Source organism: Carassius gibelio, chromosome B7, assembly GCF_023724105.1.
Source record: "Carassius gibelio isolate Cgi1373 ecotype wild population from Czech Republic chromosome B7, carGib1.2-hapl.c, whole genome shotgun sequence".
Lineage (NCBI taxonomy): Eukaryota > Metazoa > Chordata > Actinopteri > Cypriniformes > Cyprinidae > Carassius > Carassius gibelio.
Genome location: NC_068402.1, coordinates 27,705,848 through 27,720,794, shown reverse-complemented (window position 1 = coordinate 27,720,794; position 14,947 = coordinate 27,705,848). Strand labels below are relative to the sequence as shown.

The following is a 14,947-nucleotide window of genomic DNA, read 5'->3' as shown; positions in this document are numbered from 1 at the left end:
TAATCATTTACTTACAATTTCTAAGTGATCTTATGAACCATTGACAACTCCTTAATAACTGGTGTGTAAATAATGCTATACTTAATTTAGAAATGATAAATTGATCATTAATAAAGTATGAAAAAACAATTATTAAACACATTATAGATATGCTTTTAAATCAGGTATAAAGCATTTATATCTGTATTTATAAACTGCTTATAAATGTCTATTAATGGTTTATAAATGATGAATTAACTGTTTCCTAATGCTTAACTAATGATTAATAGCATGCAGTTATTATAAAGTGTTACCGGTCTGTCCAAACTTTTGGTCTGTACTGTATATATATATATATATATATATATATATATATATATATATATATATATATATATATATATATATATATATATATATACAGTAAAGACCAAAAGTCTGGACACACCTTCTCATTCAAAGAGTTTTCTTTATTTTCATGACTATGAAAATTGTAGAGTCACACTGAATGCATCAAGGGCTATTTGACCAAGAAGGAGAGTGATGGGGTGCTGCGCCAGATGACCTGGCCTCCACAGTCACTGGACCTGAACCCAGTCGAGATGGTTTAGGGGTGAGCTGGACCACACACAGAAGGCAAAAGGACCAACAAGTGCTAACGTCTCTCGGGGAACTCCTTCAAGACTGTTGGAAGACCATTTCAGGTGACTACCTCTTGAAGCTCATCAAGACATATTTTCAGTTGTATGTATATAATTCCATATATAATTCCACATGTGTTAATTCATAGTTTTTTTGATGCCTTCAGTGTCAATCTACAATTTTCATAGTCATGAAAATAAAGAAAACTCTTTGAATGAGAAGGTGTGTCCAAACTTTTGGTCTGTACTTTATATATATATATATATATATATATATATATATATATGTATATATATATATATATAAAGAATCCAGAAAGTTTTTTATATTTGTTTTAGGGTGTGGGTTACAGAATTGGCCAAATTAGTAAATGTGTTAGTGGGTGAACAGGTTTGGTTATACTTGTGAGGGCCGAAAGTGTGTCTCAAAAATGGCTTGTGTCAATATTTGAAATAGTGCTCACTATTTAAGATGCTCATAAATTAACTAAATAATATATTACATTACATCTAGTGATCTCAACAGGTCTGTCTGACTGAGGGTTCATCTCAGGTTTAGTAGATAGAAAGTACTCTCAGTATAAAACAGAACATAACTCACTTATAGGCGGACTTAGAAGAAGAACAAACATATATACATATGTACGTGTATCTTGGTGATCCCTTTCCCTTTTGTTAATGTTATAATTATCTCTGGCTTAGGCTAGTAGTATATGTATTAGCTCAGAAGTTATTATTTGTTCATGCGCCCACCGCTGCTACATGTTACAGATTACATATCTGAAGGAGCTGTTTTTCCATTTGTGGGAAATGTTTGTTATATGCCAGTATTTATTCAGCAGTTTTAATTTGAGTATACATAACAGTTCTGGGTGTATTGAAAATACTGCATCACAGGTTTGGTTATCACTCAAAATACTGTCCATGTTACCATGGTGCAAATGCATAGTGAGGACGACAACAGGACACACATATTTAATGTCTTGCATGGGTGTTGTTTATTTTTTTTGTCTGCTGCCCATTGGTCTGTTAGTCTTTTTAATGAGGTCATGATCTTTCACAAATGATCACAACTGAAAGATATCCTTTGAGTCAATGAACTGTATTGTACAATAACTTTTACAGCAATACAATATAAGCGTTTGGTGTACGCCGTAAGTAAATGCTCCACACCTTTTTCAAGCTTGCTGTTCAAATGTTCTTATCATGAGATAGATTTTCTAACGAGTTTGGTTCATATTCCAATTTAGTCCACACTGACAAACATTGCCACTGACAAAGTCTGTGAACAATTTGGAATTATAAAAAAAGCTACAATTGTAAACTGTTATAGTAAGTGCAACATAAGGGCCATCTGTTTGACATAATATGAAATGTGTATTTTAGAACTGCTAAGTTTGTGTCACATCCTGACCCCAATCCCACTGAAAAGTTTTGGTGTGATGTCAATTAAGACATTCTAATTAGTAAAAGAGTTCATGGCAATGTTAGATAATATTACTTTTAATTGTTTTTAATGGTCTTTATTTATTAGCATATGAGAATGATTTCTGATCATGTGACACTGAAGACAGGAGTAATTTATCTTTGCCATTACAGGAATGAATACAAAATAAAATAAAATAAAATAAATAAACACAAAATAGATTTACATGAATCCTTGGTGAGCCTCAGATATTTATTTATTTATTTTTACAGACCCTTAAACTTTAGTATTATAGCGTGTATATCAGATGTGTTTCTTTTTATTTACAACTATACAGTACATTCGCAGCACAAAATGAAGATTTAATTGCTGTAAGTTTGCACTTGTACAAGGAAACTCCTCACACCAGGAAATGTAAATTAAAAACTGGGGAATGATCAGAATAAATGTGGTATATTTAGCAGTGCAAATATTGACTATTTGATGACAATTGTTCAGTTATAGCACAGTGACTTCCTAGGGAGAGATGACTAAGAGCGTCTATGCCGTGATGAGTTTATGTAAAAAAAAAAAAAAAAAAAAAAAGAAGGGGAAAAAAGGCATTGCATTTGTTTTTCCCTGATACACAATGTTGATATGCCAGTTCCATAGTCATCACAACAGGGGGCTGATTCCACTGAGGATTCAGTTTCCATAGAGACCTCACACACCAGAATTCCTGCCCTGAGCTACTATTTGTTTACAGTGGTGTTTGTGTGTTGGTACCTACACTGCTGTAGACGTGTATGAAACAATCCAGGTGTCTGCAAGCAGTAATTTAAATATTGATATGGTATAGCACCTGCCCACTGTTTGGAAAATATTTAACACCTTTGTTTGTACACTGCTACGGGGTGTAAAACTATTATCAGCCAAATCATTCAACGTTTCAGTTTTTGATTGTGCCACGTTAGGGAATGCTTCTAACAAAGCGCTCATCATGTAAACACCATGCCTCTTGAGGATCATTGTAATAAACCAAGATGAATGAAGATTAGTATTAATAGTATGAATTCAGATTCAGAAACAATGAGATTCAAGAGGCAGAAAGAAAACCATTTTTATTACATTAAAATGTTCCATACAAACAATGCATACACACTAAGTCATATTGCTTTCAGACACATTTTTTCTGCTATTTTTTTCCTAGAATACTTAACAACTTTGTAACAAAATGTAAGTACAACATTTATGAAAATATATATCTCTAAACAGGGATCTTCAATCTTGACGATACAAATAATACAATAAACACATTCAATACCAGTATGTGAACTATGTTTTGCAAACATGTAGTTAAAAGTCATTCAAGTTACATAACATATAATATACTGTTCAACTGCTCTCATATGGACACATTCAAATATACTCTAAAACTGGCATTCCATTATAATAGAGATGGACTTTGTCAATATCTTAGCAAAGGTGATGCATGTTCTCATAGTTATGCTAGAAAACACAACAAAGCCAGAAAAGTAACAAGCAGGGTCACAAACAACACCATTTAACATTCTGAAAACAATTAATAATTAAATAAAATTGATAAATAAAACTTTTTTGGCAAATATTGTATGATATCTATATGTTTTAAACACTTAAGTGGGAGAAGCTAATCACACCTGAATACTGCTACAGGTTGTGGGTTGTAAATGGGCCTATGTGTCGGTATTTCCAGAGGTAAACATACAATTCGACGGAATAGCCCTTGAGTTATGGAGAGAGGAGTTTGAATGGGGCATGGCTGATCATTTTGTTGAAACTACTTTCTTTTGCGACATGCCAGAGTACACCCATAACTGAAGGCAAAAATCGTATAGTTAGCATTCATGACACACTTGTTCAAAGTCAACCTCAGGGAACAACCCATTTAAAATAAAGTGCAACCCCCAAACACTGCCTTGGCAAACACCATTCATAAATCAGCCTTATTTATGATAACATATAGGTCTATTCATAAATATCTCTAAGTCATCTATAACATGAAAGTACAAAGTATAATATATTTTTTTCAAGCACACAATCAATCAACCGTTAACTCACAAAGAACAATTACAAATACACATTTGTAGAGGATGACCCAACCGTTAAGGCGTAGAAACTCTTGGTGAGATGCTACACATGACTCCTCAATAGTGGTTTAGTCCTCAAATCAATACTCTACATTTGTAGCTTGATACAACTGTACCGTCCTTTGATACAATGAATTGCACATTCTTTAAGAGTAATGCCATTAATACTAATAATTACTTGGATTTAGTCGAGTCAGAGGATGACCTTCTCAGTATCAGTATAGTGACAGTAATTGGTGAATGGGTATAGAATTAAATATGAGCATGGGTTTAATACTGTCTGTCATTTAGAACAAATTACACATGTGATGTTGGTCAGAGAAAGTCTAGAACACATTCTGAATTTACTAAGAAGCTCATAATGACTCCAGACTATACTCTGAATACCTGAAATATACTTTCCAATGATCCTCATTTAGATGCTGTAATTTCAAATTAAGCAAATTTGTATTCATTGTATGCTTAATGTGCATTGTATGCTGAACCGTAATGATGAATAGTTGTATCAATAATTTTTTGTTTAGAAATTCCCTGCATTTTTTTTTTCTTAATCAGTTTCTGTAACAAAAATGTTAAAATCCAGGCACTCACTTTGATTGCATTTAGCACAACATAACATATATTTAAGTAGTTGCACAAACTGCAGCAGCCAAAGTACATATGTACACATATGTACATAAGTTTCCATTTTAGTACAGTACCAGAGGACGTTAATAAACAGAAAAAAAAAAATGGAAGCAACTTTAATATGGCTACAAATCTATTACATTTCTCTATGCTTCTGTATAAAGTGACGTTATCTTGATCTGAAATATGGCCACACTGGCATACACATGAGAAGGAAGAAAATATCATAAATCTGACTGGATGGGCTTTTCCAATGAATGACATTTGTTGTGAATTTGTTCCTATTAAATTCAGTGACAGTAAGCTGATGATGGATAAAAGAAATCAAGGTGACTGATTGCAGCTTAAGTGCAGCTTAATAGCAAATGGCCAGTTGCTGTGTGTTACCCAGAGAACTGATCTGTGCAGCTGAATCAATGTTGCTGTAAACAATAATCACCTGTGTCCAAACCTGGCCTTGTTCCTTCATGCCTGCTAATGTCCTACAGAGGGCGCTCTCACTGCAGCAATTCAGTTTTCTTTGTGGGTGTTGTTGTCTCTGGTTCTCCACTGTCAGACACATTGATAGGACTGTCTCGTGAGAAGACCTCTGTGGATTCTCTCCACACACAGTCAGCAATGGTCTTGAAGGCATTGGTGCTACACTTGGGTCGTACCTTCTGTGAGGCATTGTTAACTATTTGGCGACTATTTGAGGTGGCAATCTTGATTTTAAGAGCGGCATCCACACGGTCTACGACTGTGTAGGTGCCAATGCTGCCATCCTCAAATCCCACTATGATGTTAAGTGCTCGCTGTGATAGGCACAGATAGGTTGGCGTTTTGTAGAGGGAGCAGGTCCCGATGCTCTTGCCATCTGCCAATCTCATGACAATCAGACTTGAAACCACACCTGCATCATCATCTTCATCGCAATTGCGGAAGCAGATGTACACTAAGTAGCGTCCATCTCGTGAGAGCTTTTGCCGCCATATTATGCCAGCAGCATGGACCAGACGCAGTTTACCACTGTGCAGGTCTAGGACATTAATGTTCTCATCACCTTTCGACACAATGCCCAATTTCCCATTTGGTGATATTTGGAAATCCTCCAGGTTCTTCAAAAAGTTGCTTGGCAGCTGCACCCGCCTGCACACAGACTCATCTGCAACACTCCAGAGGAAAACTGTTTCTGTGGAGGTGATGAAGACGACATAATCTGGACTGTCAGGAATTAACTTGAAGTTAACAATTGTGATCCCATCGTCACAGATGAACTTTTTGGAGACGCTGCCTGACCACAAGCTAACAGCCAACAGCTTATTCTTGTTGGTTCCCACAAGGAATGTGTTTGCTGTGGTAATGAGCGCATGCTGGAGTGTTACCAAAATGTTGCACACCTTGTGACCAGTCGCAAGCCTCCAAACGCGGGAGGCATTCTGCTCGCAAAGGGACACTACAAACTGGTCATTGTGTGTGATGAGAAGCTGTGAGATCCTCTGACCATTGATACGGAATATATTCTCACCTGTGGTTGTATGCCAGATGTACTGACTACTTTTATCATCAGATGTCACCATTAGGTCACCCGATGTTGTCAAGACACAGTTTTCGACAAGGCCTTCATGCTTGTACACCATTTCAATGAAACCTGTGCTGTAGTTCCACTTGTGGATGACCTCGGACCCATCCATGGTGTACACAAAATCCTCTCGGCCAGAGAGCTGAAGGCTTTGGATAGGTTTCCCAGTTTTATCAATATTTGACATGGCTGTTATAATGTCAATATCCCACACAGAAAGTACGCCACTGCTGGCCACAGACAGCAACAAGTTATGGTGTGTTGATTTGATCAGTTTTACAATGGCTCCAGATATCTCTATCAAGCTGGCCATGCACTGTCCACTGTCTCTCCTCCACACAAATATGGATGATGTGTTCTCCATGGAAGCTATTATACTCTGGCTATTCTTGGAGAGAACGGCTGCCACGAACTTCTCGCTACGTTTGGCCTTAAACTTCTCTGCCATCTTCCAAATCTTGGTGTCCAGCACCTCAATGCTTCTCGCTTTGCAGATGAGGATGGATCTCTGATCCTCAGAAAGCTCTATGCCCACCACTTCACTATCATCTCCTCTGCAGTCATAATCTTCCATCAGCTTGGGATTTGTGATATCTTTGGTGTTCCACACAGAGAGGCTGCCCTCATTGTCTATCATCACCATTTGATGGATTGTGTCTAGAATCAGGATGGACTTAACAAAACCACCAGAGAATTCAGAAGTCATTGTAGCAAGCTTGTCCCCACTACCGAGGTGGAATATGGTGGTTGTGTTGAGATACTGTCCACAGAAAGCATACATTCCATCTGGGGAACATTGGACACACGTTACCTCATACCAGCAATGAAACTGATACAATGGCCATCCATAGAGCAAATCAATCACATTGACGTCTTTGCTTGCCTCCAGCCAAGCTAAGGCATGGTGGCTGGACAAGGTGAATCCATTGATGAACGCTACTCCGCCAGTGATGCCACAGTGCTTGGACCCTTTTACCTCCACCTCTGACAACAAGCATGACTTGTGGTTGTCGTAAATGAGCAAGGTATTTTTTGTGGTGGCCACTACCAGATACTTCTCATCTGTGGTTAGCCTGATGCCAAGAACAACCGACCTCGCTGTGTCTATCTGTCTTATCAGCTGTCTGCTCTCAACATCCCACGTGCTGACTGATCCATCTTCGATGGCCACAATGACTATGTTTGGAGCTAATGTAGGTAGAATCTCCACTATTTGCATGTAGCTAGAACATAGCGGTAATCTCTCGGGACTGTAGGTGACATCCATGGAAGAGTGCAGTGGCACAATGGAGCAGTATTTAGGACCATCCTTGTCACATTCAAGAAGGAGGTGTCTGAGCTTGGGAAGAGATGTGACAACTGGAAGGAGCCTTTGCTGAAGTTCAGCAGACAGTGATGCAGGATTTTTTGTCACTTTAAGCTTTATACTGCGGAGTGTAGTTGCGAGAAACTTTAGCTCCTTTTCTTGGGTGTAACTGTAAGCTAAGTCAATGTCTGTCAGGGCCTTGTCAAACTGCCCTATCTTTATCATAGTGTAGAGCCAGCTGAAGTTCATTATGACACCATACATGAGATCATCTGTCCGGCCGCTCCTTGTCAGGTGGTATGTGAGCTCCGTCATCTTTCGGTGGTTGACAAAGAAGATGTCTGGCTCTAGCAAGTTACACTGGAACACCCAGGGTTGCTCGGGTGTCTGTCTGTCATAAGAGTGCTTGTCAGCAGAAGCTTTGTCATGGCCATGAAGGCTCTGCTGTTGATGAGGGTTTCGTTGGTGTGAGATATTCAGTGAGGCAAAGTGATTATTGTCGCAGTGGAATATCTTCTTTCTACCACCTGCCCATGCCCCCAGGAAGTACTCAGCCAAAAGGCTATGCATTTGATGCACATCTTCTTCATTACTGAGGTATAGCTTCTGTGCTATAAGATGCAGGTGGCGATTTGCCCACACCATTAGCGTTACATTACGGACTTGACGCTCCACTAAATAACCTTCAAGTTCCTCTTTTAGCCTGGCTATGAAATCATAAGAAATACGTAGTGGGCTTTTAAGATTAGAGCTCACCATGATGTCCCCAAGTACACTGTTGTCCAAAGATAAGATATCCTCTATCTCCAGCTCTGTTAGGCCAGCCCGTGCCATTGTGATGTAGCCCAGTGCCCGAAAGACAAAGCGTGAGCCAAGCTTGTTTTCAATAGAGTAGAAAAGCTGCTCAATGCTTTCGTGCACCGTCGAACACAATGATTTGTCGTCCACATCCTTGTGTGACCGCCAGTGAACTACTTCTCGGTAGATGAGGTTGACGAACATGGGGAGTGTACATTTTGCCATTGCCTCATTCACATATATCTGTTGGCCAGAGGTCACCTTCCTTTTGACATCCAGAAGTTGCTGTTTAAGTGTCTGACTGCAAGCCTTGCGGTCTCTTTGCATCAATTCAACATAGGCATCCTGGTCATGTATCAGGCTGCGTAATTTCTGGAGTATCCCATGCTTGTTGGGCAGGGTTGACACTACAATTCGGACTGTACGTGGCAGGTGGACAGGCAACCACCAGAGCTTCCGAGCCTCGTCAACATCTGACAACTGCTCCAAGGCATCCAGAATAATGACAAGAGGTCTGTGAAATGATGACTCCCCAAGCAAATTCACCAGCAGCTCCCTCATCTCCTGGATCTTGTTTGGTAAGAAGTGGATCAGGCACCGATAGTTGGTGGCAATCTGCTCACAGATGCTCTGTAGCAGCGTGCGGAGGTCAGCAGAGAAGTCTGAAGAGCCGATGAATCTGACAATGACAACTGGGTCTGTTTCTGGTCCCATCTCTTTCTGTAGCCATGAATAAGCCTAAACAAATGAAAATGAAACAGAAGCTCAGAAATACAGCATTCATGTATAGTTTACTGAATGTTTTCCAGTATTTTAATTCATATGATATTTATATACAATTATGAAAAGCTCAAGATGTTATCTGTGCAAAAGTAGTAATTTTGTAATCACATTTCAGTAGGCCATTTACAAATAAATTATCTATATATAATGCTGTATGCATTATTAATTAACGTTTAACAGGATCTTGTGTCCTGTTTCTATTAAAACACACAGTTAAAAATCCAGGAACTGCTGTGACCTGAAGCAACGTTATAATAAGTATGACTCTAGCAAACAAAGCTTGAGTGATTCCAGTCCATCCATTATTTAGTAGATCCACTGTACACAAACTTTGACAACTCTGAGTGTGAGGAAGGAAATCTAAGAGCAATGACTGTGCAGCAAATAATCAAATGTAGTCAACAGCAATACAGTCAGCACTGGATTCTTTTGTGCCAAGGATTTTCTAAATCAGTTTGAAACGTTCCCTCATCCTTAGCACAAATCTTTCTTGGATGTGGTTAAAGGGTGCCCCCAGCTGTGATTCAGGAATACATGAAATCGTATTTCTCTCTGTTTGGAGATGCTGACAATTAATGATAAAATGCTTTTCCAAAGCCACCATCTGCAAGAGGACTGCATGTCTGTGCGTTTGTATGATTAGCCAAGGGGTGTGAGTGTCCAGATTGCTACTTGAATGCATCACTGTGCTCATATTTGCTGCATGATTCTTAGTACCGTACTGCACTGACAAGGGCAATATAAAAACATGCCAGCTGTACCAAACATGAGATCATGCTGAGAGACTAATTCCAATGACACAGGCACACACTCTTGATTATAAAAAAGCGCATGCAATGTGTGGGCATGTAAATTGCATTTCATATATAAATATTTTAAAGTATCTGCCTTTCTGAAGTGTGTATGTTACATAGAAGGACAGTGTGTGAGAGAGAACATAAGCAAGGACGAGGGAGTTAGTCAAGGTCCCCAGGCTCATCATCTGTGAACTAACATTAGAGGCTGAGGTCTTTGACAGGTTGCCATGGGTGACGGGAAATGTCAACACTACCCTTCCTCCTTTGTTCCTCGCCCCCAAACGTATCAACACCGTCAATTCTGACCCATCAACACATGGCACAAACACACCACTGATCTCCATAAGCCCTTAGTATTGGCCGAAGTTGACAGATATGAGTAATTATATCTAATTATTTTTATCAGTTCACTTAAATCAGCATTTTTTAGAGCTAGTGAATGCGATGATCTGTATTTGGATTACCGTGTGCCTCCAGATACACTGGAATGCACAAAATCTGTTATGACAGGTAATGGCAGCCCAAAATACCTTAATGTTAATTTGAATCTTTTGCCATAAAATCAGATATTATGCCAGAGGAAGCAAAGATCGGCTTTAGGCTAAATAAAGGCAGTATTAATCTAACATGACACAGCCGTGATCCAGATGGCCCTAAAAAGCAGGTCGGTATGTTCACACATGCTTTCTCTCTCACACAAATGTGCATACTATACATGCTTTTCACCTGTTTTGCCACTTCAGCAAGTAACAATGTCTTTCCAGTGCAGGGTCCTCCATACACCACTAGGGGAGCTATTCGACCACCTTTGGAGGGGTACAGGTACTCCTGGACCATGTCCAAGGCTTCACTCTTGTACACATAAAAAGATGAAAAAGTCTTGCACAGCGAAAGATGCTGTATAATTTCATCATAGACCGGATCTGTCTCTGTGTCAAAGTTCTGTTGGACCGTGGCCTGGATGATATCCACCATGTCTTCATAAAACTGTTTACACAGACCTTCGACGTAGTGGCTCTCTACTTCCTGCGAGTAGCCAAGTTTCATGTCACAGTGAGTGACGGAGGAGTAGACTCGAAGATTGGACGCTGCCACCACCATTGGAATGAACTCGTCTCTGACTTTCAGAAGACGCTCGTAGGCTTCTTGGTTTCTCATGACACGGTCGGCGCTCACCACGATGTCCATGTAGCGGGCCATCTCGGGGAGTTTAGCGAAACGGTCAAAGTTGGATATCTTCCGGATGTAACATACACATTTCTTGAGGAAGGCTGGGGTCTGCTTGCCCAATGCGAAATCCAGTTCATCCTCTAATGCTGAAAGACAGGAGAAAACAGAGAGAGCATGATAATTAACCAGTTCTGCATGACAGAACATTTCTTTTCATTCATGGTTTTCATCCCTTCCACTGTTTACTCCTGAAACACTTCAGTGGCACTTTCAGAAAACATGCTTAATTTGATGTCATGAGGTGAGCGCTTCCCCCGCATTTGCCAGTCTTTAGCAAATGATTAGATGCGTCTCTCTGAGCTGCCTTGACGAGGAAAAAAAGTGATATGATCTCTTAATCCAGCCTCGCCTAGTTTTATCAAAGACCTCCAAAGGCAGTATTCCAGTGATAGCCTGCCAGCCTCGTCAGCTTAGTATCGCATACTTGCGGCTTGTTCTGTAAATGAGAGAAGAGGGGGATGCAAAGGCGGCAAATAAACGAACAAATCCCCCAGGAAAGCATGGCTTGTGCTCTCCTCACTCTGGTATTAGTAATCAAAGTAGAAACCACATTGAAAAAAAAATAATAGGGTACCTGCTTGAAGATATTATACATTATACACTACCGTTGGGTTCAGTAAGATTTTTCATTAGTTTGTTTGAAAACAAAGACTTCATTCAGTATTCAGTTGATCAAAAGTAAGACATTTATAATGTTACAACAAATCTATATCAAGTAAATGTTGTTCTTTGCAGTTTTTTTAATTCATCAAAAACCAAAAAATACATAAAAATGTATTTTCCACAAAAATATTAATCAGCTCAGCTGTTTTCAACACTGATAGTAATCAAAAATGTTTCTCGTGCACCAAATTAGCAGACTCAAATTAGATTTAGTTAGAATCGAGTAATACTAAAAACACAGCTTTGTCATCACGCAAATAAAATAAAACAAAAATAAAATAATAACAAATAAATAAAATAAAACAGTTTAGATTAAAATTGAAAACAGTTATTTAATTTTATTGTTTTATTTTAAAATTATATGGCTAAATATTGTAAAATTCCTATGTAGTATAGATACAAGGTCAACACTGATTTTAATTTAGTTTAGTTAGAGGATATTTTTGTACATACAAAAGGTTTTGGAAAATTATTTTGATGTGAAAATATCCTACTACCATTGTACATAAAGTACATGTTTATTTACATTTTGATTACACTTAATGTAATACATTCAGTACATACTATATTAAACTACCTCATACTCAATCTTTTTTTCATGCATGTGATGTCTTATGTTACAAAACTATCTGATCAAGAGGAGTAAGCAGGCAATCTGATCTCAGACCAACATTACAGACTATTATTTTTACTTGCATACTTTCTTGGGAAATGTAACACCAATGTGATGCCTATTTTCTATGATGCAGTGATGCTTTTTGTAATAAAGACCCACAAGATGCCACATCCATCAGACATCAGAGTGCACAAGCTCGAGATCAGGGAAAGACTCACTGATGCTCTGAAGTCAGACAGAAGACCTGTTTTAATGAAAGAAAAACCTCTGCAACTAAATGCAAATTATTTTTTCTCAGGAAAAAAGGGGGATCCTCTTTAATGCAGTTGTTTCATATCTACTGTATGTCGAGATGAAGACTTAACTGTATCAGTGATTGAATTCTAAGCCCATGCACTTAGAATGACATAAAAGAGCAAGCAGTAAATCTGTTCCTTCTCCTGTGTCGACCCACAGTCTCTAATGTGGGGTATGGTGATGAGACTTAACTGTATCACTGAATATTGGATTAACCTGGATGAATTAAGTTAGACTGATTCGATCTCCTCTTATGCTGGCTAATGCGGGTGAATTTTAATTTAGTCACTATGACTTTCAAGAGTGGGATAAAAATAACATTGAGTCACAAAAGGTGCTGGAAGGCCACTGTCCTGTGAGTTTTTTTTTTTTTTTAATCCCATATGTGTATAAAAGCATTATGTGAGCTATTATAACAGGATCACGGTCCTATTGTAGAGACATTGACATATTCCAGGCGGCTAATTGTTATAAATGTCGGAGAAAGTATGACAATGGCCTACATTTATTCTCCCAAACAGAAACACTAAATCAGCAAGAGGGAGGTGATTGTTAAGAATGCTAACATTAAACTACACTATGGATCAAAAACATGTTATGTGAGCAAAATTACTCAAAGAACATTCAGATTTAAAAAAAAAAAAAAAAAGTCAAGTATTAAGTCATTTTAGACATTTGGATGGGGACCTTTAGCTTGACCTATAGTCGAAAATAAATTGACCATGATGATTTAAAAGTACCATTAGTATATTTACACATACAGTCAATGTTGAAACACATTGCAAACCCACTCAGGCATTTAAAGCCATGCAAAATAACACTTAATATTTATTAGCTTTGAACAGTCATTACTGTAAATATAACTAGAGTTTACCCGAGCAAAGAAATTTCTTGGCTTGACCGCTCTTCATGGTCCCCTTCTCCTGCAGCTGTAAAACAGAGGTTCTGAAGATCCTCTTGATTTCCTCTGAGACTGCCCTCCATGCCTTGTCATTCTTCGATTTTGCTACGCTGCTTGACTCCATCTGTGGAGTAAAAGCACATATGGAGTCATCCAGTTATTCAAGGTTCCATTATTTGTATGTTAAACCAATAAAAATAGCTACATTTCATCCTGCCCCATTATATTAATTAATACATTAATACTTATTTAATGACACCAAAAAGCAAGTAAAAAAATCCACTTGGTTTAACCTTAATGCTATATGTAGGTAGCACAGCTAGCATAGTTGTAATCTTGTTCTAGCACAAACTGCATTTAGCGTTTGTATTTGTATTTTACCTATGTTCCTTTAAAGGTGCTGTCACATTTACCATGGTTTGGCATATTTTCACTCTCGAAAATGACTTATCTTGAAAAACTATGTTTCTATAATTATTTTTATAATCAACAAAGTAGAGAGAGAGAAGAGGCATCAGCATATGACAGGCCAGTATCAAACCCGAAACTGCTACACCACAGCCCCAACATTATTCTAGTTTCCTTCTGTACTTATTAAAGGGGTCATATGATGCGATTTAAAATTTCCCTTTCTCTTTGGAGTGTTTCAAGCTCTTGGTACATAAAGAAGATCTGTAAAGTTGCAAAGACTAAAGTCTCAAATCCAAAGAGATATTCCAAGACTGGTTGCTCACTTAAGCTAAGCAGGGTTATCTAAGCATGGGATACACCCTGGGAAAACTAGACTGCTGCTGGAAGAGGTGTAAGTGAGGCCAGCAGGTCTGTGTGGGTCCTAACGCCCCAGTGTAGTGATGGGGACACTATGCTGACAAAAAGCTCAGTTTTTCGGGTGAAACGTTAAACCGAGGTCCTGACTTTCTATGGTCATTAAAAATCCCAGGATGTACTTCGAAAAAGAGTATGGGTGTAATCCCGGCATCCTGGCCAAATTCACCCATTGACCTAAAATGCCGCCACATGTCTACATCACGATGTGGGAAGATTTGCACAATGCCACCCAAATGTTCACACAAAGAAAGAAGGCTTAGCTTTTATTGTCACTGTTGCTGTTGGCGCCGTGTCGTGGACACTCTGTGTTTCATTGTGAAAGTGAAACTGCTTTGTTTGGTCTTCCAAAAGAGGACACAACTAGAAATCAGTAGTTAAGTTGTATT

At 38.6% G+C, this 14,947-nt stretch overlaps 1 protein-coding gene across 1 annotated transcript in view; it reads right to left on the bottom strand.

Moving 5' to 3' along the window:
- Positions 1-3,120: 3,120 nt before the first annotated feature.
- Positions 3,121-14,947, bottom strand: part of LOC127961178 (NACHT and WD repeat domain-containing protein 2) — a 70,466-nt gene continuing 58,639 nt past the window's right edge. The window contains exons 6-8 of the mRNA XM_052560166.1: positions 13,707-13,857; positions 10,753-11,342; positions 3,121-9,184 (exon numbers count right to left, since the gene is read on the bottom strand). Of these exons, the coding sequence (XP_052416126.1) occupies positions 5,279-9,184; positions 10,753-11,342; positions 13,707-13,857 (4,647 nt within the window). The 3' untranslated portion in view covers positions 3,121-5,278. The remainder of the gene's footprint in view (positions 9,185-10,752; positions 11,343-13,706; positions 13,858-14,947) is intronic.